This window comes from Melopsittacus undulatus, chromosome 8 (genome assembly GCF_012275295.1).
Source record: "Melopsittacus undulatus isolate bMelUnd1 chromosome 8, bMelUnd1.mat.Z, whole genome shotgun sequence".
NCBI classification, from domain to species: Eukaryota; Metazoa; Chordata; class Aves; order Psittaciformes; family Psittaculidae; genus Melopsittacus; species Melopsittacus undulatus.
In genome coordinates, this window is record NC_047534.1 from 17,904,245 (window position 1) to 17,930,598 (window position 26,354).

General features: G+C 54.6%; 1 protein-coding gene across 10 annotated transcripts in view; it reads left to right on the top strand.

Moving 5' to 3' along the window:
* LOC101878352 (ankyrin repeat and fibronectin type-III domain-containing protein 1-like) overlaps positions 1–26,354 on the top strand; it is a 222,179-nt gene that overhangs the window by 190,498 nt on the left and 5,327 nt on the right. For all 10 annotated transcript variants that reach the window (XM_034065185.1, XM_031050263.2, XM_031050264.2 and 7 more), the window contains 17 exons: positions 12,973–13,174; positions 13,490–13,697; positions 14,006–14,200; positions 14,439–14,552; positions 15,260–15,357; positions 16,719–16,809; positions 18,680–18,787; positions 19,002–19,101; positions 19,645–19,777; positions 20,931–21,050; positions 21,499–21,714; positions 22,036–22,202; positions 22,915–23,065; positions 23,260–23,428; positions 23,686–23,852; positions 24,348–24,558; positions 24,821–25,488. In XM_034065185.1, coding sequence (XP_033921076.1) covers positions 12,973–13,174; positions 13,490–13,697; positions 14,006–14,200; positions 14,439–14,552; positions 15,260–15,357; positions 16,719–16,809; positions 18,680–18,787; positions 19,002–19,101; positions 19,645–19,777; positions 20,931–21,050; positions 21,499–21,714; positions 22,036–22,202; positions 22,915–23,065; positions 23,260–23,428; positions 23,686–23,852; positions 24,348–24,558; positions 24,821–25,488 — 3,118 coding nt within the window. The remainder of the gene's footprint in view (positions 1–12,972; positions 13,175–13,489; positions 13,698–14,005; positions 14,201–14,438; positions 14,553–15,259; positions 15,358–16,718; positions 16,810–18,679; positions 18,788–19,001; positions 19,102–19,644; positions 19,778–20,930; positions 21,051–21,498; positions 21,715–22,035; positions 22,203–22,914; positions 23,066–23,259; positions 23,429–23,685; positions 23,853–24,347; positions 24,559–24,820; positions 25,489–26,354) is intronic.

Genomic DNA, 26,354 nt, shown 5'->3' on the forward strand with positions numbered 1-26,354 from the left:
TGCCTTCCTTGTGTACCATCATCCTCCTCCTGTTGCATGGAGGACGTATCTGCTGCCTGAGCAGCTTCTCATCACTCCAGGTAGAAGTGCCAGCAGACTGACAGAGCTGTCCTTGGGCTGCACTGGGACCATGTTGCCATACCTGCCGCTCTCCCTGATCTTAAGGGGATGGTAGGCACCCCACTGCAGCACCTTGATTGCAGCCTGAGCAGCCCCCCCATGTTAACAGGGGGGACAAAGTGGTGCATCCCAGGCCAGCATGTGCCAGAGGAAGTGAGCACCTAGAGGGGCTTTCCAGGTGGGAATTGTGGCTCTGAGAATGCTGCCTTGCAGCACACAGCCAGGAGAAACAGAGTGAGGAGCATGGTGGCATGACTGGGTGTCTCCACCCTGCCTTTGCTGTTCAGGGGAGTTAAGGACACAGCAGTATCCACCATGTGTTGGAGCCACCAGCTCTGTGAGATGCTTCCCTACCCCTTGGTGATGGAGGAACCCAAACTGCTTATGTCTGGCTCAAAGCTCCTGCTCGGTTTAACAATGTGAACAGGTATCTATCTCCCAACTGCTTTGAGAGATCTCTGAGGTGCTGGGGTCAGAGTTGTCTCTTCTTGCCCTGTGCTGTCACCTTTTATGATCATGGCCACCTACAGGCACTGGCCCTTGCCACCCTTGCAATGAAGTTATCTTTGTGTGCTCTCGTGGAGGGGCAAGGGGCAAGATGGGCACCTCTGGCCCAACATGCTGACTGTAGACGAAGCCAGCAGATGCCTGTTGTTCAGGCTGTAGAACACTTTCTGGTGGGAGTTTGTTTGCTTATACCTTTGCCAGACTTTAAGTGTTTGGGCTGAATTTTTCTGTGTTTGCTCTACATCAGGCTGAACTTTTTCTCTCCTTCCCCACCTCCCCCCACCCCAAGTTTCAGCAGGAATTTTTCTCCTCCTGTCTCTCTGAAGACTTCTGGTGCCTCCATGCTTTGGAAAAGAGACTTGAAATTTGGCAGAGTTGATGCATTCCTGGTGGAAATCAGCACAGATTTGATCAAGTTGCTAGCCTCTGGGAAGCATGGTTGTACACACTTGGAAGAGCTCAGTGGCTGGCTGCTGAGGTCCCCATCTGCAGAGGCTCTGGCCACTGCACTCCCTGCTCTCCAGCAGCACCCAGCACCTCCTGCTCCATCTCTAGAGGCACCCCCTTGCCCATGCAAGTCCAGGTCAGCAACAGTGACTGCATGGAGCACAAGGGTTGGTTGATGCTCCTCATTAGCAAGTCTCAAAGCACTTTACAAAAGACAGCATCATCTTTATCTCAATTTCCCACTGGCTGTGGGCATCACCTGCCTTTTACTCCCAGTGGTAGAGCAAGGAACAGAGGTCAGGTCAACTTGGGCAGTGTCTTGTTTCTAGATGAGGAGAAGCTGAGACAATACTTGGTAAGAAGAGAGTTTCCCAAAGCTCCCATGTTGAGAGAGACCTCAGGAAAGGACTTATACATGCCTGCCTCTCCCATGAGTGTGCTTGGCAGTACTGGTCACATCGATGCATAGACAGATGGGCATGTTCTGATGGTCAGAGGTTTGACCTGGTCATTGCCATGGTTTTTAATGTTGCTCTTTTATAGTAGTATGGGAATCTTTTCTACTTACTGTCCGGGGGCTCTGACAATTCCTCTATAGATCTGTTATCCTCAGCTTGAGTGTCTCTACCTGATGGCATCTCAAAGCTTTATGCAGCTAGAGGGAGAATAAAGTGAGACAGGGGGTGGGAAAGCTCTAGTCAGACGGAGGCAGCAGACAAACCTTGGCTGGAAGGAGGCCTAGCTGTGGGTGAGGCCTCCCTAGCTGGTGCCACTGCAAGAGCATTTGAGCACTTGTGGGGTGTTTCCTAGCAAAACTGAAAAAAACCAGTTGGCTCCTCCTCTTGGAATGCAGCCTTTAGACCCTGACTTTTGTAGAGATGCATGGAAGGAAGGTTGGCTCTGGCTATGTGAGTGCTTTTGTAGCTGAGGGGCAGTGATCCAGCTCCTCTGGAACTGCACTAGGTGGTGCTGGCATGAGACTGGCACCAGGGCTACGTGGTGGGGCTGGTCAGAGAAGACACCAGTGGGTGCTGGTTGTGGAGCAAGCCGGCAGCAAACCTTGTCATGAAGCTCTGCTGAAAGGGAGCCAGCCTAGGACATGCCAGTCCAAGGAGACCCCTGGGGAGGGGCAGCTCTTGGTAGCGGTGCCAGGGACACCGTGTGGGTAGCAACCAGTGTGCCCATTGCTGCCGGCTGGCTCCTGCTGATTGCCTTCCCGCAGGAAAGGGGTTTTCTGACTCCAGTAACATTTACCAGCTGGGCAGCAGCTCTGGAGCCGGGTGTGTGCGTTTGTCTGTTCTTCCATTGTATCTTGGCTGTCGTCTCCTCCTCCCTGCTGAGATCAATGTCTGTGGCGTGCCTTTTATAACCCCTTTGGGTGCAGCACTGGAAGTCTTCAGCCAGCAGTGCTGGTTTCCATCGTGCAGCCTCAGCATGCTTGAGCAGCTCGGTCCCTGTCTATCTGGGTGGCTTGGGTAGGACGATGGACTGGAGGTGGGTTTCCACCAGAAAGGACATCCCAGCGATGGGCTGGGGAGGTCCTCTGGAGGGCTGTGAAGCACAGGTTGGACGCAGTTGGCTGAGAATGGGGACCAGGCATAGGTGTGAGGTGGGTGAGATCAGGTGACCTCCAGAATTCCTCCTTGAGCCAATTTTGTCCAATGTCATGGTTTCGGAGAAGGGGTGGTTTCCCATGCAAGCCGGATCCCACCAGCGTATTCTTCCTGGTGGCACCAGGTGGCGCAGGAGGTTAAAGGATTTGCTGCTCATCCTCGCAGGTATGGGTTCATATCTATTGCCTCTCACTGCTGTGATGAGTCTGTAGATCTTAGCCCCCATAGCATGTAGCTGTGCCCCCATGCTAGGGCTGTAGCCCCAGGGCCAGGTAACAGCCATGTAGCTCCCAGGAGCCCTATTTCCAGCAGAACAAGGAGCTGAACCAACGTTTGAACCCAAGTGAGGAGCCTGGTATGCAGATGCTGTGGAGCCTCAGCATCCTCAGTCTCAATCTCAGGGGGAACAGCCCCAGTGGGGCCCAGGGGGGATGAGAAGGAGGTAACGTGGGATGTTACCCTCGTGTGAGGCCATGCTGAAGTGCAGAACATCCCTCCTGCACACGCTTGAGCCATCAGAGGAGAAGGTAAGTTAGTGCTTCTTCCTGGCTCCAGGACATTTTGCTTGGGTGCAGGTACATGGTGGCAACCCTCAGAGGAGCTAGGATAATGCCATCCCAGCCCCCATGGCCTCTTCTCTCATCTGGAGATGCTGATGCAGCCTTCTGGTGAAGCCTCAGTTTGGCCACCCTAGCCTGCACAGGTTCACCCATCACCCTGAGGAGGCCACGGGAGCTTCCCCAGGAGCCTGCCCAGCTCTCTGCCAGGAAGCGAGTGTCAGGGCCTGAGCAAGGGACAGAATCAAGCTTGGATGAGCGTGTCCTTACATCCCTTCTCTCTCCTCCAGCTATGGCTGCATGGCTGAGCATCCCCACACTGAGAGTTCTGCTCCAGCTGGGTCCAAGCTGGGGCCCTGCAACCCCACAGAGATATTTTTTTCTCCCTCCTTTTGCCTCCAGTGATCTTTGGAAGCAGGCGTCGTATGACTCAGCTTCTGCATTTGATACCCCCGAGAAAAGTTTGCACACATGCATCTGTGGCACAGAGCAGTGCTCGTTCCTGGCAGGCCAAGCTGGGATAGGATTTCTTTCTGAAAGAGGGACCGTGAGTCCTCACTGCTCATCTGCTTTTAATATGCGGAAGTCTGATTTAGCCGGGACGGTGCCAGCAGGTTGGAGGTGTCTTCCAGAGCACTGTTGACCTGCTCCAGCATCTGGAGCTTGTGAGATCCTGGAAGGAAAGGAGGAAGCGCCATCACAGTGCAGAGCAGGTGCTCAGCCAGTCCCTCTGTGCAGTGAAAATCTGTCTGTCCTCCTGTCCCTACCTGCAAAGGTCCAGCTGGTAGTCGGTGCCAGAGGCATCAAGCACATTTTGGGTGCCGGGGCTGAACTGCTAGTTCTGGCGCTCAGTGTGGGGCACGGTCAGCAGAAGTTGACACCGACCCTGTGAAGAGTAGTTTAGACACTGACCTTTAGGTCCTGTCTTTCTGCTGCCTGGTCCCTGCAAGCAACTCTTGGTCTGGAGGCAGCTCCTGAGTGGAGCAGGGAGCACCCAGCCAGCCCCAACACCAAGGCAGGATTCTGAGCTCCCTCTTTGGGTTTCTGGGCAAGCCCAAGGTTACAGACCCTGCAGTGCAGAGGCTTGCAGGGTGCTGGGATTGCAGGACATGGGTTTGCAGGGTGCAGGGGTTGCAGGATGGTTTTAAGCACAAACCAAACCAGTCCCCAAGGCTATGTGCTGGGTGCTTGTCCTGGCAAGACCAGCTCCAGCAGCCTCCTGTCCTGCAGCAGAAGGGTTTTTGGGTGGTCACAGGGTGCACGATGGGTACGTGCCACCATGGTGGCTGCACAGGGCTTCCCCATGGGCTTTAGTCACAGGTCAGGGCAGCCCATCCTGCTCAGTCCCATCTCCATCAGGTTACAGTTAAAACCAAACGCATTCTCCAGCTTAAGCTGCCGTTTCAGCCCTTCCAAAAATGAAACAAATACCCACGGACTGCAATTCGAATTGCAGCTCAATTAGGGCTTGTTCCCAATGCGATCATAAAACCTCCAGTATGAAAACAAACAACCCAACCAAACCACATCCAAGCCTGACAGCATCCTCTGGAATGCCTTTAAAATAACAAGAGGGGCAGAGGAAGATGAAAGCGGCATGGCTGGTGGGAAGAGGGCTCTTGGGCCCCGAGGGGCAGCCAGAGGTGGGCTGAGCAGGTGTGGGGCAGGGATAGGGACTGCTGCAGAAATGATGGGTGTGATGAGGTTTAGTGTGGAAGCAAAGGGTATGATGGAGATAGGGCAGCCTGGGGACCATAGAATGAAGGGCTGGGCTGTGTTCCCAGCAGGGTTTAGTGGCGTGAGGAAGAGGAGGCTGTGCGGGTGTTCTGGAGGGTAGCGGCTGTGCTGTGTCCACGGTGGTGGCAGTGCTGGAGCAGGACCGGGTGCAGGGCCAGCGCGGGGCGGCTGGAATGCGTGTCCCGCGTAACCCTGGCGTGTCCCGGGTCCAGCCAGTCTGGTGCCGCGGTTCGGATTTCACGGCGGGCTTTAAACCCGGCCATATTTAGCGTGCGCTTCGCCGGGCTGTCAGGGAGGGGAAGCCGCAGCACAACTAATAAAACAAGCCAAACAAAAACAATGTAATTAAAGAGACTCAGCACTGTGTGTTCCCATGGCAAGAACATTTACCCAAGACTTCCTTGCTCAGATACTTCATGTCAAGCAGCAATTACAGGCTGGCACTGTGGGGCGCGCAGGGAGGAAGGTTTACCCCGGCTGGGAGTGGGGAGCCCCCGGCTGAGCAGAGCTCCCAGCAGTGCATCTGCAGTACCAAGGGACCCTGCTGCTGGGCGGGGACAGGGGCTTCCCAGGGACAGCAGGTCTTGTGATAGGGGGATGCTGTACCCTACCTGAGCTCCTCCAGGCAGGGAAACCCTCAATCAGCTCAGTCCCACAGGAATTTGGTAATGCAGAAGCAAAGAGCAGATTTTCTAGGGATAAGCATCCGTGCAGGGTGGGTCAGGAGCTCTGCTGGGGTTTACCATGTGTCTGAGGGGAGACCTTGTAACTGTCTTCAGTACCTGAAAGGGCCAACAACAGATTTGGAGAAGGAATTTTTACATGGACATTTAGGGACAGGACAAGGGGTAATGGGTTTAAACCAATATAGGGGAAATTCTCTACTGTGAGGGTGCTGAGGCGCTGGCACAGGGTGCCCAGAGAAGCTGTGGCTGCCCCATCCCTGGCAGTGTTCAAGGCCAGGTTGGATGGGGCTTGGAGCAACCTGGTCTGGTGGAAGGTGTCCGTGCCCATGGCAGGGGTTGGAACTGGATGAGCTTTAAGGTCCCTTCCAGCCCAAACCATTCAATGAAAACAGTGAAGCCAGCAGAGCTGGCCTGGATGCACAGCTGGGGGCCTGAATGGACATTTCTTCTGCCCTTCAGCATCTTCTTCCTGACCCCTGTCTGTGTGAACCTCTGAGGTTTTATGTTTCCCTTCCCTCAAGGGATGGATAGGTCAGGATGGATAGGTGCCCAGAGCTGGTCTCCACTTAAGAATAGCTCAATGCTGGGCTGATGGTACTGTCAGAATCATCTGCCTTGGCTGCAGAGCCAGCTATTGTGCCTTGTCCTTTAGAAGTGCCCCAGTATCCTGGCAGTGCTGGATGAGGTCTGCATGCAGGCAGGGCAGCAGCTGCCAGGAGGGACCTGCACTTGTGGGCACAGCCAGGATGGTGCCACACTGCCTGCAGCATGAGCACAACTGCAGCCCCACAGTGATGGTCACAGGGACCAGAGAGCTGACAGTCTGATTTTGATTGTGTTTTAATGGGGGTTGAGCCACTGGACTTCTGGGCTCACTTAAAAACAATGATTGGGATGCTTAATTAGAAAAAAGAAAGAAGAACAGAAAGAAGCATCAGCAATATCAGGTTGCAGCAGAATTTGCTCATGTGTCTCTGCTCCCTTCCTCCCCCAGAGGTACTGCTGGGCCTGCAGAAACAGAGTGTCTTATGGGAACCCTCCGCAGGCTGTCAGCAAATGATCTACTAGGTTGTCTTCCATCCTTTCTTGGACTCCTGAAGTCTCCATCTGTCCCAAGAGTCCAATGAGGACTGGTCTCAAGGGGGGGTGCTGCAGCTGCACCCTCAGCACAAGTGTTCCCAAGGGATGTAAAAGAACATCCTTTTCTGGGATGCCTGGGCACCAAAGCATGTTGCTGACCCCCTCTTGCCCCTGCAGAGTAATCCTCCACTTCTCCCCCTGCAGAGGTGCAGGGCATTGAGCACTGGTGGGATGTTGCAGGTCTCACCCAGGGTGTGCTCTTCTCCTCCAGGTACCAGGTTGCTGGGTGTCCACTATTAAATTCAGTGCATTGCCATGATGCAGGAGGTTGTGTGTCCGTGAGATCCGTTCTTTTCTGCCTTGGGCCATGAGCTCCTCAAGAAGCACCTACATGCACCATGGCATGTCTGGTATGGAGACACCAGAGGCAACATGCAGCCATACCAGTGTTGGCAAATGGGTCCCTTATGCTTGGGAGACACTGCAGTGAGCTGGGTGTTGTGCAGCTCCTGGCCCTGCACCATCCTGAGCTCCTCTGAGCATTGGGCTGATGGCATTGGGCTTCTGGAGCTCAAACAAAAATGTTCTGGCAGGAGCAGAGGCTGTATAAGTTAGCTGTTATTGCTAAACAAAAGAGGCATGTTCGCTTCGGCTCCATTGAAAACAAAACCCAGTGGGTTTGCCAAGTGGGGAAAAAAGAGAAAATCCGTAGGAAACTAACAAACAAAGCCCTGGCTCTGGTTTGGTGCCTTTCCTGGACCCAGGTTTCAATAAGCAAGTGCATTTTCCAGGCACGCAGATGTTTCCATGAAGGAGAAGTGTTTTGCTCCATCTTTACACAGGCTCCATCTTTACACGACTTTTGAGGTCTTCACACCTCCAGCTGGACAGCTGGTGTGCAGGCTGCTCCTGTGAGCCCTGCTACCTTGCAGGGATGCTAAGCACAGGGTTTTGTCCTAGTTTTGAGTGTGCCTTTCTTTGGATTATGCAATCCCACTCTTAGAAGTGCTCCCGTACTTGTTCTCCATTTTGGATCCAGTCTGTATTTTGCCAGTCATGAAAAATTGCTTATACTTGGGCAAAAAGAATGGGCAACATGAGTGCATCAGCAGTTCCTTTTTGAACTGGACACTGTGCTTCTGGTTCATGTCCCCATGAGCTGAGAAGAGCTCCACTGTATGTGAGGAGCTCAACTTGTCTCTGCTGTGAAGTATTTAGTGTCACAGTGTTTGTGGCCGTGACAAATGTTTCGCTGCAATGCACCAAAGGTAAGCATGGTCCTGGTCCTGGTGGTGGGGATAGGCTGAGTGTGCTCAAACTAGAGAGACTCCTTGCACTCGCATTCCTTTGGAAGCAGCCTGTATGTTGATCTTACCAGCTGAACTCTTGATGGAAGCTCCCAGTTAGGGGTGAGGTTGGCTGGGTTGGGTTCACTCTACCTAATAACTGGTTTTTAGGCTTCTCCTGTCCTTTGCCTGCTCCTTCATTGGATAACCCTATGCAGTGAATTGGTCTGCGGTTCAGGAAAGCATCCCTGGCAACTTGTGCTAATGCACCACTGACATCCACAGTGACATGAGGCTACAATGAGCTCTGCAAGGACCCTTCTCCTCCTCACCACAAGCCTTGTCCTTTCAAAGCATTTCATCACCTTTCATCCTTCATCCTTTTTCTCATGCACAGAGCCCTGTGGCTTCTCTCTTGGCCACATGAGGCTGCAGGCAGCAGTGAGCAGCTTCCCAAAGTGAGACACAAACCCCCACCCCAAGGACAGGAGTGTGGTGTTGACTTCATGTCAGCCCTGGGGGCTCGAGCTGCCCTCTCACAGCCAGCATGGGCAGACTCCCATGAGCTGATCCTTTCCACAGCCAGCATGTGGAGCAGGAGGGACTGGACAGCTTTGGAGAATAGCTAGAAGACCACTGCTACCAGCAGCAGCATTGCTTGCACATAGGACTCTGCACAGTGCAGGCTCCCACTGGTGGGAGGTGGTGTGGAAAGGCCACTCTGGTCCCCACCACCCACATCATAGAATTGTAGAGTCATAGAATACTTTGGGTTGTAATGGACCTTTAAAGGTCATCTAGTTCAACCACTCTGCAGTGATCAGGGACATCTTTGACTAGACCAAGTTGTTTAGAGCTCCATCCAACTTGGCCTTGAATGTTTCCAGGAATGGGGCATGTACCACCTCTCTGAGCAACCTCTCTGTGCCAGCACCTCACTGCCCTCTGCATAAAATATTTCTTCCTTATATTTAGTCTGGTGGGTTTTGGGCAGGACAGCCATTGCCTCCCTGCCTGGGTAACTCCAGCCCCTGCTCCTGTGATGGGATAACATAGTGGCAGCGTGGACAAAGTCCCTGTGTGTGGGATTCACACAGTGGGTGGCTTCCTTCCCTGGTGCATGCATCCTCATGGGGTGCTCAGGGAAGGACACACAAGTTCTGCTGGGCTTGGGGCAAGCAAGGCTCCTTCCAGCCAGCTGAAGGTCTGAGCTCTGACAGTGGGATAGAGCAGCCCTGGCTGACATGGACTGGTTCTTTGCTGAGACTCAGAAAGACAACACCCTTTAACAAAATGCACTTAAAATCATACAATTACAAGAATTATTAACACTGTTTACTGGGCCAAGCTCTGCAGCACTGGAAACATTAAAACACAGAATATGCAGGAACCACAATGTTATAAAGTACCCAGTGGGTTTGCTTGTGTTCGCTGCAGAAGGAGGAATAAAATGAAGTTGTCTTATGCACATCCATCCTCATGTGCTTTAAAAGAAAATAATCCTCATTACATTGGTTTCATTACATGGGTCTGGCCAGCCCTAGCACATCCTGTGTCAGAATCTCAGCCTCTTCCATGGAAGGGGTGATAGAGTTTGCTGGTATGTGGCTTAATGGCATTGCAGACCTGATGTCCACACCGACTTCTCAATGGTCACAAACACATCCCATAGTCAGAAAGACTGAACTGCTGGGGCAAGCAAAGCACCTGCCCAGTGTTGTGGTGTTTGTAGGAGGTTGGTAAATACTTGGCAACAAGAACTGATTGTGGCTGAGATAAATGTAGTCTGGCTGCACTGAGGCAACAAAGGCAGAGGAGTTTGGGACTTCCTCCCACCACATCCCTGCAGGATGGGGCTTTGTCATGGAGGAAGCTGGTGTTGGCTGGTTGTACCTCGAAGGCACAGCATCTCTGAGTATTGTTATCACCTATCAGTTGTGCAAGGGCAAAGTTTAGCTCTGGATAAATCAAGACCATTTCACTGAGTCCAGATGACTCATGACCAAAGGGCAGGAAACTTTTATCTTTGGAACAGCCAGTTGAATATAGATGGATGTTCACTCCTGAGCTCTGAATAATTTCTGTCTCTACTTCTCATTAAAAGCAAATCAGATGAGGGAAAACAGTGAGAAATTTCTCCCTGTTGCCTCTGTTGTTACGATCTCTAAGAAAGCCTCTTCCAAATTGTGCACTCTGCCTCTACCGGGTCATTTGCCGTACATTTTAATTGACAGAAAAAAGCACTTTTCTTCCAAAGCACCTCTCCTTTTTTAACCTTGATTCTGCAGGCGTGAAGGGAGCAGAGATCTGTTGCAACAGGGTCTAGTCCAGCTTTCAGAGATGTACTTTGGAGTCTTTCTTCCTTTATTGATGTGGGAGACCATTGTTGCCCACTTGGATGAAGGGGAAGTGCAGCAGAATTAGGCAACTTGTTGATAAACATGTTGAAAACCTGTGTTCCAGCAGCAGCTGGAGGTGGAGAGAGGAGGACTTGGGCAGCAGGGAGCTCTTAAACACGAGTGAAAGGACAAGGTTTTGCTGGAGGGTATCAACTTGATCCATTTCTCTTTCCTAAGTATGTCAGATAGCACTTTGCTTCCTGGTCTTGGCCTGTGGGTCAGGACCTGCCTTCCTAATTGCCTCTTCCTGCAAAAATGCCCTGCCTGCACAGGCACAGGTGGCTTTTCTCTCTTAGTTTATGTGCACCAGTGACAGCAGAACTGTGTGATGCTTTTCCACTCCTTTTATATCTGGGATCTTGTACTAGCTGTCTATAGAGGCTTGCATGTGCCATGTGCAGAGCCCTGGGCGTAAGGAGCCTTCCACAGTGGCCATACCAGGAGCTGCTCCACGTCCATGATGAAACACGATGTGCTCAGGTTGTAAGCTGACGACTGAGAGCTGGGCAGGTCCCAGTGAGGCCAGGGCTGGTCCTCCAGCCCTCCCCTGCATTTTGCACATCTCTCCTGCCATGGTGATGCCCTTATGGTGGACAGCTGCTCCTCTTCCTTCCCATCAGAACCCTCAGGACTCTGCTGCACAGACCTCATTGACCTCTGCATGGTTGCTTAGGGTGTCTGAAGCTCACGGGGTTGGTGTTTACCATAGGCCTGGTCTGTAAAGCTTTATGTTCAGATAACACCCATTCCTGGAGGAATCCAGGGCAGCAACTTCACACCAAGGCTTGGGCCATGCTCAAGACCTCTAAATCCATAGGCTGAAGCCAGTGAGATGAGTGATTGGCAGGAGCCAACCTCCCTGTCGTTTTCTGCTTAAAAATATCACAGTAATAAACGGTAAAATCATTAAAGGCCTCCTGCAGCCCACTGTGCCCAATCTGAAATCAGGGCAATGAAGAGCACGTAGCAAGGTTGTTATTAATATCCTGCCTCCTGATGATGGCTTTATAAACACCGTCATCACAGGCACAGCCTCGTGGTAGCATTTTGGCATGACCTTCAAGACAACTGTCATGCTTTTTATCATGCTTACCCCTTGCTTGATACTTAACCAATAAAGTGATACAGGGAAGATCTTGCTCCTAAATATCTGACCTTATGCACAGGGGTATGAGGTCAAAACTGGGAGAAACTGTGCTGAGTGTAGTTGTGCTGAATGCTCTTTAGCCCCGGTGCTCCTCATCTGGGAACTGTGCCATGGGCCATGGCAAGAAGGGGATCAGATGTTTGACGCCAGTGGAAACCCTCTGAGCTGTCAAGGATGACTCATGGGCAAAAGCCCCTCGCAGCAGTGGGGCCATGCTGCATGGTGGGAAGAGGTTTTGGCAGGGACACAGGAGTCAGGGCTGCAGGGGGAGGGTCAGCTCCCCCTCTGGGAAGCCAAGAAAAGATTATAGAATCCCATATCAGTTTGGGTTGAAGGGACCTTAAAGCTCATCCACTTCCAACCCCCTGCCACAGGCAGGGACACCTTCCACCAGACCAGGTTGCTCCAAGCCCCATCCAAACTGGCCTTGAACACTGCCAGGGATGGGGCAGCCACAGCTTCTCTGGGCACCCTGTGCCAGCGCCTCAGCACCCTCACAGGGAAGAACTTGTGCCTAAGAGCTCATCTCAGTCTCCCCTCTGTCAGGTTAAAGTCATTCCCCCTTTCCTGTCCTTAAAGGCTCTTGTCAAAGGCCCTTCTCCAGGGTTTGTGTAGGTCTAGCTTCCCTAGTAACTATATATTTATCATTGCTATTTAAAATAGAAACCAAACTTAGAGTGGAGAAAAGATTTTATAGCTTAATAATTAATGTGGATGGAGAAGGTGAGGAGCAGCTGTGAAGCCTGGGTCACTTTTGGAGGGTGTCCTTTTCTGGAATAAATGGATCCTGAGGACAGTCACATAGTAAAGAGGGCTGAGGGACAGCAATGAGTGCAGGAGACAGGCTCCTGCTGGAAGGATGGATGTGGAGAGGGTGTGTGAGGCCATCCCAAGCCAGCTGCATGGTGGGCAGCACTCATCCATCATGGGGCTGGGACTGTTGACCTGGAATAGGACAGTCCATCTCTTGGAGGTGGATGGTGGAGTATGGGAGTGAGGAGAGATTTCCTTGGTGTAATGGATGGGGATCAGCTGCAGAACACAGCAGCCTGCGGTTGCTTGAGGCATCCCAGTTCAAGAGGAGAGTGGGGCCAGACTGGCCCTTTGGTCTGGATGGAGATGTCTCACCTACAGGGTTCATATGAATCCCTCAGGACCTCCGCAGGGCCAGTAGCAGTGATGGGAAGGAGGAACAGACCAACCTCAGCTGAGAACAGATGGATGAAGCCATCACTGGCACTGGCACCTGCCTTGCAGCCACTCACCTCGGTCCTGCCCCATCTCTGCTCTGGCTCTCCTGGGTTGTGCATCAGTCCCAATGCTGCACATGTGCCTCTTCCTCTCTGTCTGCCCTCCATGCCTTGTTTCCCCACACGTCCTTGCCCTTCCCCAGGTCATCCTCCCCTAAAATGACGCAGCAGATGCGGGACCTGCAGCTGGCTCAGGCCAGAAAGCCTCCGGGCCCTTCCTCACCCAACGCAGCCAAGAGGCTCTACCGAAACCTGTCAGGGAAATTCCGTGTCAACTACACGTCCTTTGACGAGGGCAGCCTGGCGGGACGGGGTGAGAAGGAGAAGCTCCGCAAGTCCTACCTGGTCAGTGCCCACTGGCTCCATCTAGCACTGCTGTGTCCGGGTGGATGGGAATGGAGGGTCTGTGTGTGGGCAGTGCTGTCCCCTGGGTGGAAGATCAAGGGTGTGTTAAGAGAAGCTACCCTGGAGCAAGTTCAGCTGGAGCTGATCTGGGATTTTGCTCAGCATCACCCAGCTTGTCTGCAAAGTGCAGATGCTCCCAAGCCCCTGGGACCAGGGCATACCCTCCCTGTTTGGGTTTGTGGGGTGAAGGGCTATGGTGCTTGGTGGGGTGAAGGAGGGTGCCCTATGCTGACCTGCATTTCCCCTTCCACCCAGTTCCAGAGCAATGCTGCCCTTTTCGAAGCTGTGGAGCTACAGGACCAAGACAGGGTCCAGGAGCTGCTGAAGCAGTACAGCCCCGAAGAGCTGGACCTAAACACCCCCAACAGTGAGGGGTTACTGCCCCTGGACATCGCCATCATGACCAACAATGTTCCCATTGCCAGGGCCCTGCTGCAGGCGGGAGCAAAGGAGAGCCCACACTGTGAGTTGGGATGGGGAAGCCATGCTGTGCTTATTACTGTAGTCACCAGTCTGGTGGAGTGGGGCAGCTCAAACAGTGGGGTCTGGGTGGGGAGGTGGTCACTGGGCTGTGGGAAACTAGTGCAGGCTGCACCAGGGGCTCGAGTGCAGCCATACGCTGGAGTGGAGCCCAGTAGCAGGACATGGAGCACAGAATGAGGTCTCAAGAAGGGGACTTGTTGCCAGCAGAGCCTGGGCTTGTCCTAACCACCTTCTCTTCCCTGTTGCTGGCTCCCCCCGGGACCCACGGCCATGCTACCCACCCCACAGTCGTGAGCCTGGAGAGCCGCTCACTGCACCTCTCCACGCTGGTGCGGGAAGCAGAGCAGCGCGTCAATGAGCTGACGGCACAGGTGGTGAATGAGGCACCCAACACTGACTGCTCCAACAAGGAGAAGCAGCTCAAGGCCTGGGAGTGGCGATACCGGCTTTACAAGCGCATGAAGGCAGGGTTTGAGCATGCCCGTGAGTGTCCACAGGAGGCCTGGGGGCCCTGGGGGCCAGCTGCAGCACTGGGGGGAGGAGCAGGGTGCTGTGTGGTGCAGGCATGGGGCTGAACCAGCACCCATCAGAGCATACCCACACTCTGTATCCAGGGCTCACCATATGGATGCTTTGGGGCTTGGGGGAGGCCCAGGAGGGACACAGTGGGGTTCAGAGTGATCATCCTCAGTGTAGTGGTCCCCACACTCTCTGTCCCCAGGAGTGCCAGATGCCCCCTCCAACGTCCACCTCTCTGTGGCCAGCAGCTCATCGGTGCAGGTGAACTTTGGGGAGCCCCTAAGCTTCAACTCAGCTGTTGTCACCAAGTACAAAGGTAAGGAATGGGGTCCCCACGGTAGTGCAGAGGGCACACAGCCATGGACAGGTGCTTTGAGTGTGCCAGTGGGGTGTGCTGGGGTGCTCACCCCATGCTGAGGGGGGAGCAGTATTGACAAGCTCCTGTTGTAGAATTGCAGAATCACAGACCGGATTGGATTGGAATCCAATTTAAACTTTAAAATCCTTTAAACTCATCCAGTTCCAGCCCCCTGCCACAGACAGGGACACCTTCCACCAGACCAGGTTGCTTCAAGCTTCATCCAGCCTGGCCTTGCACACTGAATACACCTTTGTGCTTGAGCACAGGAGGAGCCAGGGCTTCTGGACAGTCTGAGTTAGACTGCTCCACCATCTTACACCAAGGCAAAACTCAGGGTGCCACTGGTTTTCTGCCCCCCTCATCATGCACACTGCGGTGCTTTGTTATCATGCTGCTCCAGCACCCCTCACCTGCTTAAACCAGCTGGTTTTTGGCTTCTGGGAGAATTTCCTCCATCCCCAATTACTGACCCATAGTTTGAGAGTGCTGACCCTGTCTGACATGGTTTGGTGAGGAGGACCATAGCTCTCTGTGCTGTGGCCCCTGCCGTGGCTCCTCCTCTTCCCTGTCTCCAGCTCCCATGCTGCCGTGGTACTGAGATGCCCTGGCTGCCTGTGTCTGCTCTGGGACCACACAACACCTTGGGGTCTCTCTCCTTTCAGTGGAGTGGAGCTGCTTCCCCACCTTCTCACCACTGCTGGGGGAGGCCGTGATCGACAAGTTGAAGAACCTGCACTTCACCATACAGGGGCTGGTGTCGGTGAGCTCACGGGGGTCTGGGCTGTGGGGGAAGAGCCCACAGCCACAGGGCAGCCTATTGGGTCTTTCCCTGCAGCCAGTGCAGGGAGGAGATGGGGTACCATCTTGAGCGGGGGAATGGGATTGTGCTGTGGTATGTGCTGTGCTTAACACAGCCTGTGGGCAGAGCCAAGAGTGTGGGGCTGGAAGAGGCATCTATGTGTCTCTTCACAGCCACCCTGGCAGTGGGGAAAGCTAGTGAAGGGGTGCCTGTGGCTCTGGGGTAAAAGGCAGAATGGGTGCATTCACAGAGCACCTGACTTTTTGTCTGTTCCCACCCTGCTCCTGTCTCCAGCTATGCTCTTCCTGGGCAATAAATCAGTGGCTTGTTCCTTGGCCACCTGCACACATCGACCCCTCACACTGTCCCCCACTGGAGAGGGGGAACCAGCCCCGTCCCCATCTCCAGGAGTTTGTCACAGTCACGGGCTGGTTTATCTCCCTGGGAAGTACAGGAACTATGCTGCCTGTCAGTTGTCCCCTCTGCAGGGGCTGCTGTCTAGTCCAGGCACATACTGGACCAGTGCGGGGAAGATGGAACGGGATGGGCACTGCAGTGGAATGGAGCTTGGGATGGGAACACTGGGATGCTGGGTTGAATTGCGTTGCCTTTACCAGGGAGTTGCAGAACCAAAGCTTTGGGCAGGCAGGGACCACATGCTTGAGGAGCAGGGAAAGCATCAACGTGGTTAGAGGGGCTTGGCCAAAGCAGCAGTGCTGAAACCCAGGAGCCACTGTGTGGGAGAAGCTGCCCTTGTGAGTGGTGGGATGGGGCTTGAGTCTTCATTTGCTGCATGGGGCTGGCTCAGTCACATCCATCAAGCTTTCAGAGCTGCTTTGCAGGCTCCTGTGTGCCTTCATGAGTGCCTGGAGGCCTTGCAACATCTGGAAGCTTGACTGGGCTTTAATCAGAGGCCTTTAATCACTGTCACTGTGCTACAAGTCCTCAACAGCGCTGGGCCAGCTCCCTGTCTCCAGGATCCTTGCGCATCCCAGCAGGAAGGCAGCACTCTGACCCTCCAGGCTGTGGAAGTCCTGTGTCTTTGGGGCTAGAGCATCTCCTGGCAAGGAGCATTTGCAATGTCCCATCATTTCTCTGCTTCTCCTGCAAAAGCCACCCTCCCAGGCTGTGGGGGTTCTCTAGTGTCTGATACCAAGCTTTGTGCAGTGGGGGGAGGCCAGAGCTGATGACCTGGGCTGCAGGCTCCCAGTTTAGTACTGCCCATGGTGTCCTGGTGTACTGGGCTGGGGGGAATCCTCTTTCTCTTGCACACTGAGCCAGGATCAGTGCCAGAATGCTGAGTGTGGTTTCCGTTTTTGCAGGGCACAGCTTACTACGTCCAGGTGTCTGCCTACAACATGAAGGGCTGGGGTCCCCCGCAAGCCTCCGTGCCCCCTTTTGCCATCCCTTCTAGTAAGTACCATTGGGAATGCCAGCAGGAGCTGGACCTGGCTGCAGGGTCAATGCAGGGAAGTGGCAGCTCTCCGTGCCTTCTAGGCTCTCTCTCCCTGGTGGTATAGGGTCTGGTGGACCCAACAATGGAGGCAGCACTTGGGATCTCGGACCAGGCAGGCAGGTGCTGTGTCCAGGCAATAGAAGCTTTGCCAAATAGCAATTTTTCAACCTGAAGTTCTCCTGGCTGAGCCATTTTAGGCCACCTGTGTCAGCTTATCCTAAGAAAGAAGCTGAGAAGAGGATGCTTTGCAGAGCAGCCGTCTTCTCTGTAGGAAGGAAAAACAGCCCTGTGGTTTTCAGCAGAGGTTTGTCATTTGATGCTGGGCAGCTCCTCACCACCTCAGTGACATCTGCCCCAGAGTGGGCAAACTTGTGCAAAACCACCACTGGCACATGCTGAGGGAGGACACGGTGGGATGCCCCAGCTGGAGGTGTCCTCGAAGCCTCAGCACTATCCTGGTCCTGGTTGGCAGTGAGTGTGAAGCCCTCCCTGTACCACTGCATGATGGGCAAGAGGCCCATCCAGCCAATCCCCAGGAACCTGCATTCCCCAGCACTGAGGTGGAATGGGAGTCATGAGCCTTACCCACAAGCTCCAGACTGTCAGCACTCACCTCCCAACACTGGCAGTGGAGCAAGCAGTGGGGAGAAGTCACCCAATGTCACACATGCACCCCAGAGTGCTGCAGTAGCCAGGCTAGAAGGACTGAACTGGAAGAAGCAGACCCAAAGGGTGAAGTTCAGGGCTGAGTGGTCTCTCACGTGGCCTCTGCCCCTCACCACCCATCCCAGAATAGGTCTCTGCTGCATAGTGGTCCCACAGGACGTGTATGAAGTGTCACCATGAGCATCTGGGGAGCAGGCAGCGAGGGACCAGGTACACTGCTGCCTGGGAGCATCAGAGGTGTAGGTCTGACCCCAGTGAGTAGCAATGGGTCTGGAACTGTGCAGGCCCCATGTGGCTCTAGCTGCAGCTACACAAGAGACAAAGCACCAGGGTGCAAGATACAAAACCACATTTGCACATATGTAAATAGGTGCGTGTAGAAAGCCTGCGCCTGTGCTGCATGGCCATGCCCAGGCAGGGTGTCAGTCATGTCTGACACACTGTAAGTCCCTTTGCACACACTTTAAAGCCCCTTTGCCATCCCACATGGGTCATGTTCCTACATGGCACTGACGCAGAAGTGAATCAGACATGAGTGGGTTTTATTTATTTTTATCTCCATTAATATTTCTCCCTTCAGTAAAGATCCCTCCCTGGCCCAGCAGAGTATAGTCAGGCACCTCCCTGGGTGTTTTTAAAGCTACTAAAAATAGTGGCAAGCTGCAGCCAGTGTTAACAGAGCTGAACTTCCCATGGAAAACAGCAGCAGGCAGGACACGGGGTGTTTGAAGCAATTAATGTAAAGGTAACGAAGAGCTGGTGGGTACCTAACCCTGTTCTGAGTCCTGCTGCTGGCAAGAGCTTATTAATGTGTTTGCTGAGGTGAGCCCAGCTCCTGGCACTTGCCCGGGAAAGCTGCAGCTCCAGGGAAGACCTGGAAGAAGACACTGGAAAGTATTTTATTTTTTAAGGCCAGCAAAGAGCAGCAGCAACAGATGGGACCTTGTTCTTCCCCTGTGCTGTGTCTCTGCTGTGCTGCAGGGTGGCCAGGGGCTGCTGTGCTCCTGGGAATCTCCCAAAGCCTGCCCAGAGATGCCCAGCACCCACATCTGGTGCCGTGCCATGCTGTGCCATGCTGGGAGGTGAAGTACCATGGGAAGGAGGGCATGGGACTCCCTTTTGCCCCCAGACAAAGGGGTGATGCTAGTATGTCCCCCCCAGACTGGCGGGAGTACGATGGCCGGGCCCCACGGCGAAGGGGACAGGCTGAAGCTCTGGATCATCTACTGGGGCAGGTGAAGACTGTCCACCAGCACTGCCTGTGCCATGGTGAGTGCATGGGGAGTCTGGCAAGAAGGGGGGAGGGCATCCAGAGTTGTGGTGTGGTCCAGGGGGCTAAGGTGGTACCAGGAGTATGTCTGTCCCATGGATGAGCACAGCAGGGAGACAGCTTGGGCATGGAGACCTTGGCAGAGACTTGGCATGCCATGCTGGTCCAGCTCTTCATCTTGTGCTGCAGCATCCTCTGCTCTCTGCTCCCCAGAGCCCTGCAAGAACCAGCCCCAGAGCAGGAAACACTCGGTCTCCAAGAGCCTCAAGCACCTCTTCCATCCTGGCAGCAAGTTCCTCAAGACGCTGAAGCGGTGAGAGGCTGGTGAAGAGCCCCTCTCCCAGTGGGCACACAGGGCTGTGTGCACCTGTGGAGTCTGGGGGTGTGCAGAAGTGGGTTCTTGCCTTGAGCAAGCTGGTGGTGTCAGCAGAGAGGATTCCCATTGCCAAGAAATCAAACACTTCTCCTTGGTGTCTCCATTTGGACTGGCCAAGCCCTGCACCTGATCTCTGAGTATCACCCAACATTCCATCCTCCTCTAGACCCCACCAGCTTCTCACTGCCCACCCTCACCCTTGGCCTGCAGGCACCACAGTGTGTCTCCTGCACAGGCCTGGCCACATCCCCCTCTGTTGTGCTGGGGGCATCAGCTGTGGCATCAGCCAAGCTTGCCTCACTGGCAGCTCTGGGTTCCTGTTTGTGCTCCTGTACTAGGTTTGTGCCTCTTCTGACACAGACTGCTGGGGAGAAGCTGGACCTGGGGCAGGGCATCTCCTTTTCCCTTGCTAGAGAGACCCTTAGGAAATGAAGCTGGCAGCCAGGGGTGACACTGAAGTCTGTCTTTCCTCCCATGCAGGGGCCTCTACCTGACAACCATCTTCTACAAGGATGACAACATCCTGGTGACCCATGAAGACCAGATCCCTGTGGTGGAGATTGATGACACCTACTCCTGCCTGCTCATGCAGGATTTTCTCTGGTTCACCAAGGTGGGTTGGCTAGGGATCCTGTGCTGTGTGCTGGAACACAGCAGCAGTGTGTCTATTGACACACAGAATCATAGCACCCCAGACTGGTTTGGATTGGAAGTGACCTTAAAGCTCATCCAGTTCCAACCCCCTGCCATGGGCAGGGACACGTTCCACTAGACCAGGTTGCCCAAGGCCCATCCAACCTGGCCTTGAACACTGCCACCCCGGATGCTGCTGAGATGATGGCCACCACCCTGGACACTGTGTCCTTCAAGAGTCTCATGATCTGTAGAGCACCTTCATTGCAGCACCTTCCCCAGTGCTGCCTGTGCAGGCAGCAGTGCTCATCATGCTTGAGCATTCTCACTGGGGCTGGTTGGGTCTCATTCAGGGCTGGGAGAAGTGTCAGGGGACACCCCATGGGCACAAAGTGAGCATCAGACAACACAACATCTGGTGGTTCCTGGGCTTCCTGGTGCTGCCTCCAGGACCTCCACTGTGCCACTGCGGGGCTGAACAATGCCAAGAGCCAGCAGCAGCCCTGGGTGAGCCAAGTGGCCATCATGGACCGCTGCTTGCCTTCAGATGGCAGCAGATTCCCTCCACCCCGGCTGCTGCAGCAGCGCAGGCTTGGACCAAGAAGCCACTAGGGAATGGCACTTCCAGCCCAGCCCCTGGAAGTCCAAAGGTGGGACAATGCACCAGTGCACACAGGGGATGCTTGCTGCCTCTCTGCAGGGATGCCAGCAGCTTCTTGGCTGTTTAACTGATCCTGCCACGGCAGCTCTGCCTCTGCTGTACAAAGCAGGATGTGCAGGGCGCTGCTGGTCTTTGCTGTCATTAGGCTTAGTTAAAGGGCAGGTGGGCAGCTCAGGGACAAAATCTTTTGCTCCTAGTGAAGGAGAAGGCTACCTTCCCCTTCCTTCCCTTGGCTATCTTCTACTCAAACTTAAAGTCTTAGTCCTAGATGAAGACAGATGTCTGAGTGGACACACATGGTACTTGCCTCAGGTACAGGCTCTTGGGGTGTCTATGGCATTGGAAATCTCACCTCTGCTAAGAGGCACATCCTTAACCCAGCTCAAACAGAAAGGCAAATGGATTTCCCCAAGACACCTTGTGTGTGTGAAGCAGCAGCAGCCAGTGGTGACAGTCCTTTGGTGTGTTGCAGGTGGCATGTATGTGGGATGAGATCCTGTGGCTGCGGCAGTGTGTCACCGTCTCCCAGTCATCCTGCTCCTGCATCCTGCAGACACGCTTCAAGATGCTGCTGGCCATCTCTCAAATGCAGGTGAGGGTGGTCTGGATGGGGAGCAAGTGCTTCTTGTGGGGCACTTGGGAGCAGCATGTGGACGTGCTGCAGCCAGGAAAGCTGCAGGCTCTGCTGGTCCTGCCCAGGTCTCAGTCAGTGGCAGCTTGGGATGCCCCTGCCTTGTCCTCTCTAGTCCATGAGATGTCTGGCTTCATGGCAATCTCATGCAGAAAGGCTGGGAGCTCTCAGTGGGTTTTTCACCAGGCAGGTTATTTTCCAGCAGGCAGCTGCCAGTCATAGAATCATGGAATGGTTTGGGTTGGAAATTACCTTAAAGCTCATCCAGTTCCAACCCCCTGCCACGGTCAGGGACGTCTTCCACTAGAGCAGGTTGCTCCAAGCACCGGCCAACTTGGCCACAGAGCATTGTGCTTTGAGGATGTCACCTGACACTGTCTTTCTCCTGCCCTCCCATCCCTTTGTGCAGGGGCTGCTGGGTATCCAGGACCTGGGGCAGGTCTTCTTTGAGCCTGTCAAAGACAAACAGGGCAATATCCTCATCGTCACTCTGAAGGAGGTGAAGACCAACCAGACCTTCGAGAGTGTCCGCTGGGTTCCCATCTGCAAGCTGCAGAGCAGTCGCAAGTCTGTGTCCTCCCCGGAGGAGCCCACTGCTCTGGACATGCTGCTGATCTCCATCCAGGTGCTGCCCGGTGCTGTTGCTGCAGGGAATTGCCTTTGGCTCAATTGTGGGACTGCCAGTACTCCTGCTCCTCCTTGGGCCACCAAGGGTTCAGTGCTGGCTGCAGGCAGAGAGAGCGCAGAGCACAGCCAGCCTGCAGAAACCCTGTGTAACTTCAAGGGGAGGCATCAAGCTGGTGCCAGGCTCATCAGGCAGCAACAGATTGTACTTTGCTGCTTCCCTTCTGCTGGCTGGGCTGGCTGTGCCATGGCAGCTGGCACCAGGGCAGAGGAGAGCCCCCCTGCTAGAGCTTGCTCCATTCAGTGGTGCCTTTTTCCTTAGGACAAGCTGGCTTACCACCAGCGGAGCAGCCATGCCCTCTCCCCGGGCCTCTACTTGGGCTACTTGAAGCTCTGCAGTGCCGTGGATCAGATCCGAGTGCTGGTGCCAGAGCAACTCCCTAACATCCTGTGCCACGTCAAGATTCGCTCTAATCCCAACATCTCCAGGTGGGGCTTGCAGAGCAGCCAGGCTCCTCTGTTCCATTGGGCAAAAGAGTCCACATCACCTCTTGCTTCTGTTCTTCATCTCCTGACAGCAGCATCTCATTCAGAGAGCCATAGAATCATAAAATTCCAGACAGGTTTGGGTTGCAAAGGACCTTAAAGCTCATCCAGTTCCAACCCCCTGCCATGGGCAGGGACACCTCCCACCATACCAGGTTGCTCCAAGCCCCATCCAACCTGGCCTTGAACACTGCCAGGGATGGGGCAGCCACAGCTTCTCTGGGCACCCTGTGCCAGTGCCTCAGCACCCTCACAGGGAAGAACTTCTGCCTAAGAGCTCATCTCAGTCTCCCCTCTGTCAGGTTAAAGCCATTGCCCCTTGTCCTGTCCCTACAGGCCCTTGTCCAAAGCCCCTCTCCAGGTTTCTTGTAGCCCCTTTAGGCACTGGAGCTGCTCTAAGGTCTCCCTTTAAGGAGCCTTCTCTTGTCCAGGCTGAACAAACCCAACTCTCTCAGCCTTTCAGCCCCGCTGCCTGCCATGCAGGGCAGCTTGAATCTGTCGCAAACCAAGACCCCCCTCTACCACTTTATCCCTGGGGATGCTGCACTGTCTGGGGGAGGAATGGCTGACCAAATATAGTTCCTGTAGTTATTATATGTTCAGGTGCATCCTAAGCTGCTCCCTCCTTCATGTGTCTTTCTCTGCCCTTCTCCAGGGAGGAGTGGGAATGGCTGCAGAAGATGGTTGGCGTGGAGGAGCCTGTTCCTGCAGAACCAGAGGCTGAGACCTCCCAGAACCACTTGTTTCAGGAGCTCCAAGTGGCCATCAAGGAGCTGATGACCCTGGTGAACATCCCGTTGCAAGAGGTAGAGAGACTTTTAGAAGAAGTAAGAAACAGGGAAGTGTGTATTTTATGCCAGAAGCCAGGAGTGCTGGCTGTGTGCGGAAACAGCAATGTCCCCTGGCTTCAGGCAGTCCCTGAGGACTCCACTGTGGATGAGCACTTGCTGGAGGGCCCACCAGGTGATGTTTGCAGCCTTACTGCAGTGTCTTCTTGCAGGCCAAAGATTTCCGTCTGTACAGCCAAGAAGTGCTGGACTTCGGGGGCCAGGTCTCCTTCCTGCTGCTGCTGCCTCCGTCAGATGACGTCTGCACCGCCCCAGGCCAGAACAACCCCTACACCCCTCGCTCTGGCTTCCTCACGCTGCCACTGCAGATCTTCGAGTTAGGTGCGGAGAGGGAATACCAAAACCCAACCTTGGTGGTCTCCTTGTCCTCTGGGACCTCCTGAGAGCTGGGATGGGCAGTGGGGTGTGCTGGAGCTCCAGGAGAGGAGGGATGGAGGGGGATGCTGCAGGCTCTTCAGGTAGACTAGAGGACAGCAGTCCCTCCTCCCTGTGTTCAGTGAGCTGGGAGGAACCTGTAGGGCATCCACAGACAATACCTGATGTTTTTCAATTCCCCCTTCTTTTTTTCCATTCCTCAGTCCACTTCTTCACATACGACCAGGAGTTCATCACCCAGTACTGTCAGGTATCTGCGCTCTTGGAGCTGGAGTCGCTCCTCTCTCAGCAGAGCCTCAGAGAAGCCTTCTCCGATGCCGAGCTCTCCACCGCAAAGCAGAGGCACCAGCAGGTTCAGGACTATATTCAGGTGTGCACAGTGGGAGCATGCTGGGAAGGAACTGAACTTGACTGTGCCTGAGGGATGTAGCCAGGACAGTGATGTCATGAATGAGCTGCAGAAGCATCTGCACTGGGGCAGTTCACTGGTCCTGTTGGCTGGGACCCCGTGGGGTTTCTCTGGGGCAGCAGCAGGCAGGGCTTTGTGCAGCAATAGTCACAATAAAAATCCTGATAGGAGAGCCAAAAGCTCCTGCTCTGTGGCTCCCCACCTTGCTAGAAAAGGGCCTGGAAGTGCATTTTGGAATGGCTGTTTGAAAAGAGCACCCATGCTGGGTGCTTGAACCAGCAGTGGTAGAAGTAGCATCTTCCCACCTGAGAGCACTAATTTGGGATTTCCTGGCTCAGGGATTCCTGCTTTTGCCTCTTTGGAAAAGTGTGTGGGAGAGCCCATGTTTTGCTGTGGGACTTTTTTGTTGCTGCTGTTTGCTTTTTGAAAGGGATCCATCCTGTCCTATTTTGGCAGCAAATGGAGGAGATCTGGCGCGAGATGCGCTGGATTATGGATGCCCTGCAACATGCCCGGTACAAGCAGCCCTCCTGTGGGGTGTCTCTTAGTGGCTTCCTCAGTGAGGCTGGAGGTGCAATGAAGGAGAAAGCCCAGTCCACCTCATCCCACCTCGAGTACCTCACCTCCCCGGCACCCTCACCAGAGACCAACCGTAAGCTCAACTCTGGTAAGGACCTGGCTTTGCAAAGCTCCTGCCTGGTGGGCTCGGGCTGCCCCTGCACCATGGGGAAACAGGCAGAGCAGTTGGTCTCATTTGGGGGAGGACCTGCTCTGCCTGTGTCTTGGCAAGGGCAGGATGGTGTACAGCGAGGGATTGAACACTCTGGGGCTTCCCTGGACTCCATCTGGTGCAAATGAGTCCAACCCCTCAGCTGGGGTTGCCAACACCAAGGCTGAACCTCTTTTTGCTTCTCTTGCATACCTTGCAGACTCACATGGGCTGTCAGATGAGGAGGGCTCCTCGGAGGTGTTCCTGGCTACTGACAGTGACTACGACTCCAGCAGGGCACAGAGCCCGAAGGAGCTTGATCTGGTATACTCCTCCTTGGGGCCCGAGTGCTGTGGCAGGAGGGATGCCTGCACCCTGCAGGACAGCGCCCCGGACGTCCTGCAAAACCATGAGCTCAAGACCCCCCTACCACTGCCACCACCACTGGAGGAGCCCCAGCCACCCCCTGATCTCTATGACAGTGACTTCGTGCTGCCCAGCCGACAGATCGAGCTGCTGCGCATCACGGAGAAGCGGCAGGCGTATTGTGTCCGAACCAGTAGCCTGGACTTCCCTAAACCGCTCTGCCAGGCAGCCAGGAAGTCCTGCCCTGGCTCTGTTGACAGCTCCCCAACGGAGAGCAGGACCACGGGCCACTGCAGCCAGCGCAAGCTGGGTGCTGCGCTGACACCCAGGCCCGAGTGCGGCCGCAGCACACAGGGCTCCCAGCCCATCTTCCGGACGCGCTCGGCCGAGTGGACTCAGAACTTCCAGGAGCAGCTGGAGCAGCCTGGGTGCTTGGGTGATCAAGGGAAGAAGCTGGGCTCTGTCACCTTGCGTGTCTGCCCTCAGTACGAGACTGGACTCTCCAAAGAGACCAGTGTCAAGGTACTGGAGCCTGCAAAGGGCAGCCCCTCAGCTCTGCTGGGCACAAATGGAAAGGGATGGCAGGATGGAGAGGTGGGCAGCAGGGGCTCACATGCCCCTCACCTGATACTTCTCTCTCCATCCTCTACTATCCCAGGGGTGAGGTCCCCTGGATACTCACAGCACTCCTGCCCTGAGTCCCTGTGTCCCTGCCTAGGGGTAGGGTGTGTGATTCTTCAGGAGTGATAGCTGTAGCGGCAGAGGGGATGAGCCAGGGCCATGGGATCAGGAATTTTGGAGGCACAAGGCATCAGAGCTGTGGTTCAGCTCTCAGCCTATGGTTCAGTAGGTTAGTGCCATCAGGAGTGGGCAGGCAGGGAGCAAAGGTCACATAGATGAGTTTCCTTCACCACTTCCTCGTGTTCAACCGCATCAGCCCTGCAGATGACCATCCAGCCATCACCCCCCTGGCTCTGCCCTGGCCCTCCCACAGCCTCTCCTCACCCCAGAGTCTGTGTTCCCACCTTCCAGCCACGTGTGCCTTTGAGGAAAGGAGAGCAGGAGCCACTCATCTCCAGCTCATGAAAGGGATGCAGGCAAAGCTGCTTCCTCTCTCAGGCATTGGGGTCTGCTGGAGCTGCTATGTGACCTGATTCCTCTCCATGAGGGCTTTGCTTCTGAGAGCTAACCCAGCATCTCCGGTCACCCTTATCTGCTCTGGATGGGATGCCCCATGGGTCTTCCAGGACACATCTTTGGCAGGTCCCCCTCTGTCTCTGCCACCTCCTTTCCTCCCACCATGAAGCTTCTTCCCCTGTTGAAACATCCCTTTCAACATTCCCAGTGCCCAGAGCCAAGGCTGACTGAGCAGCCTGAGTGCATTGTGC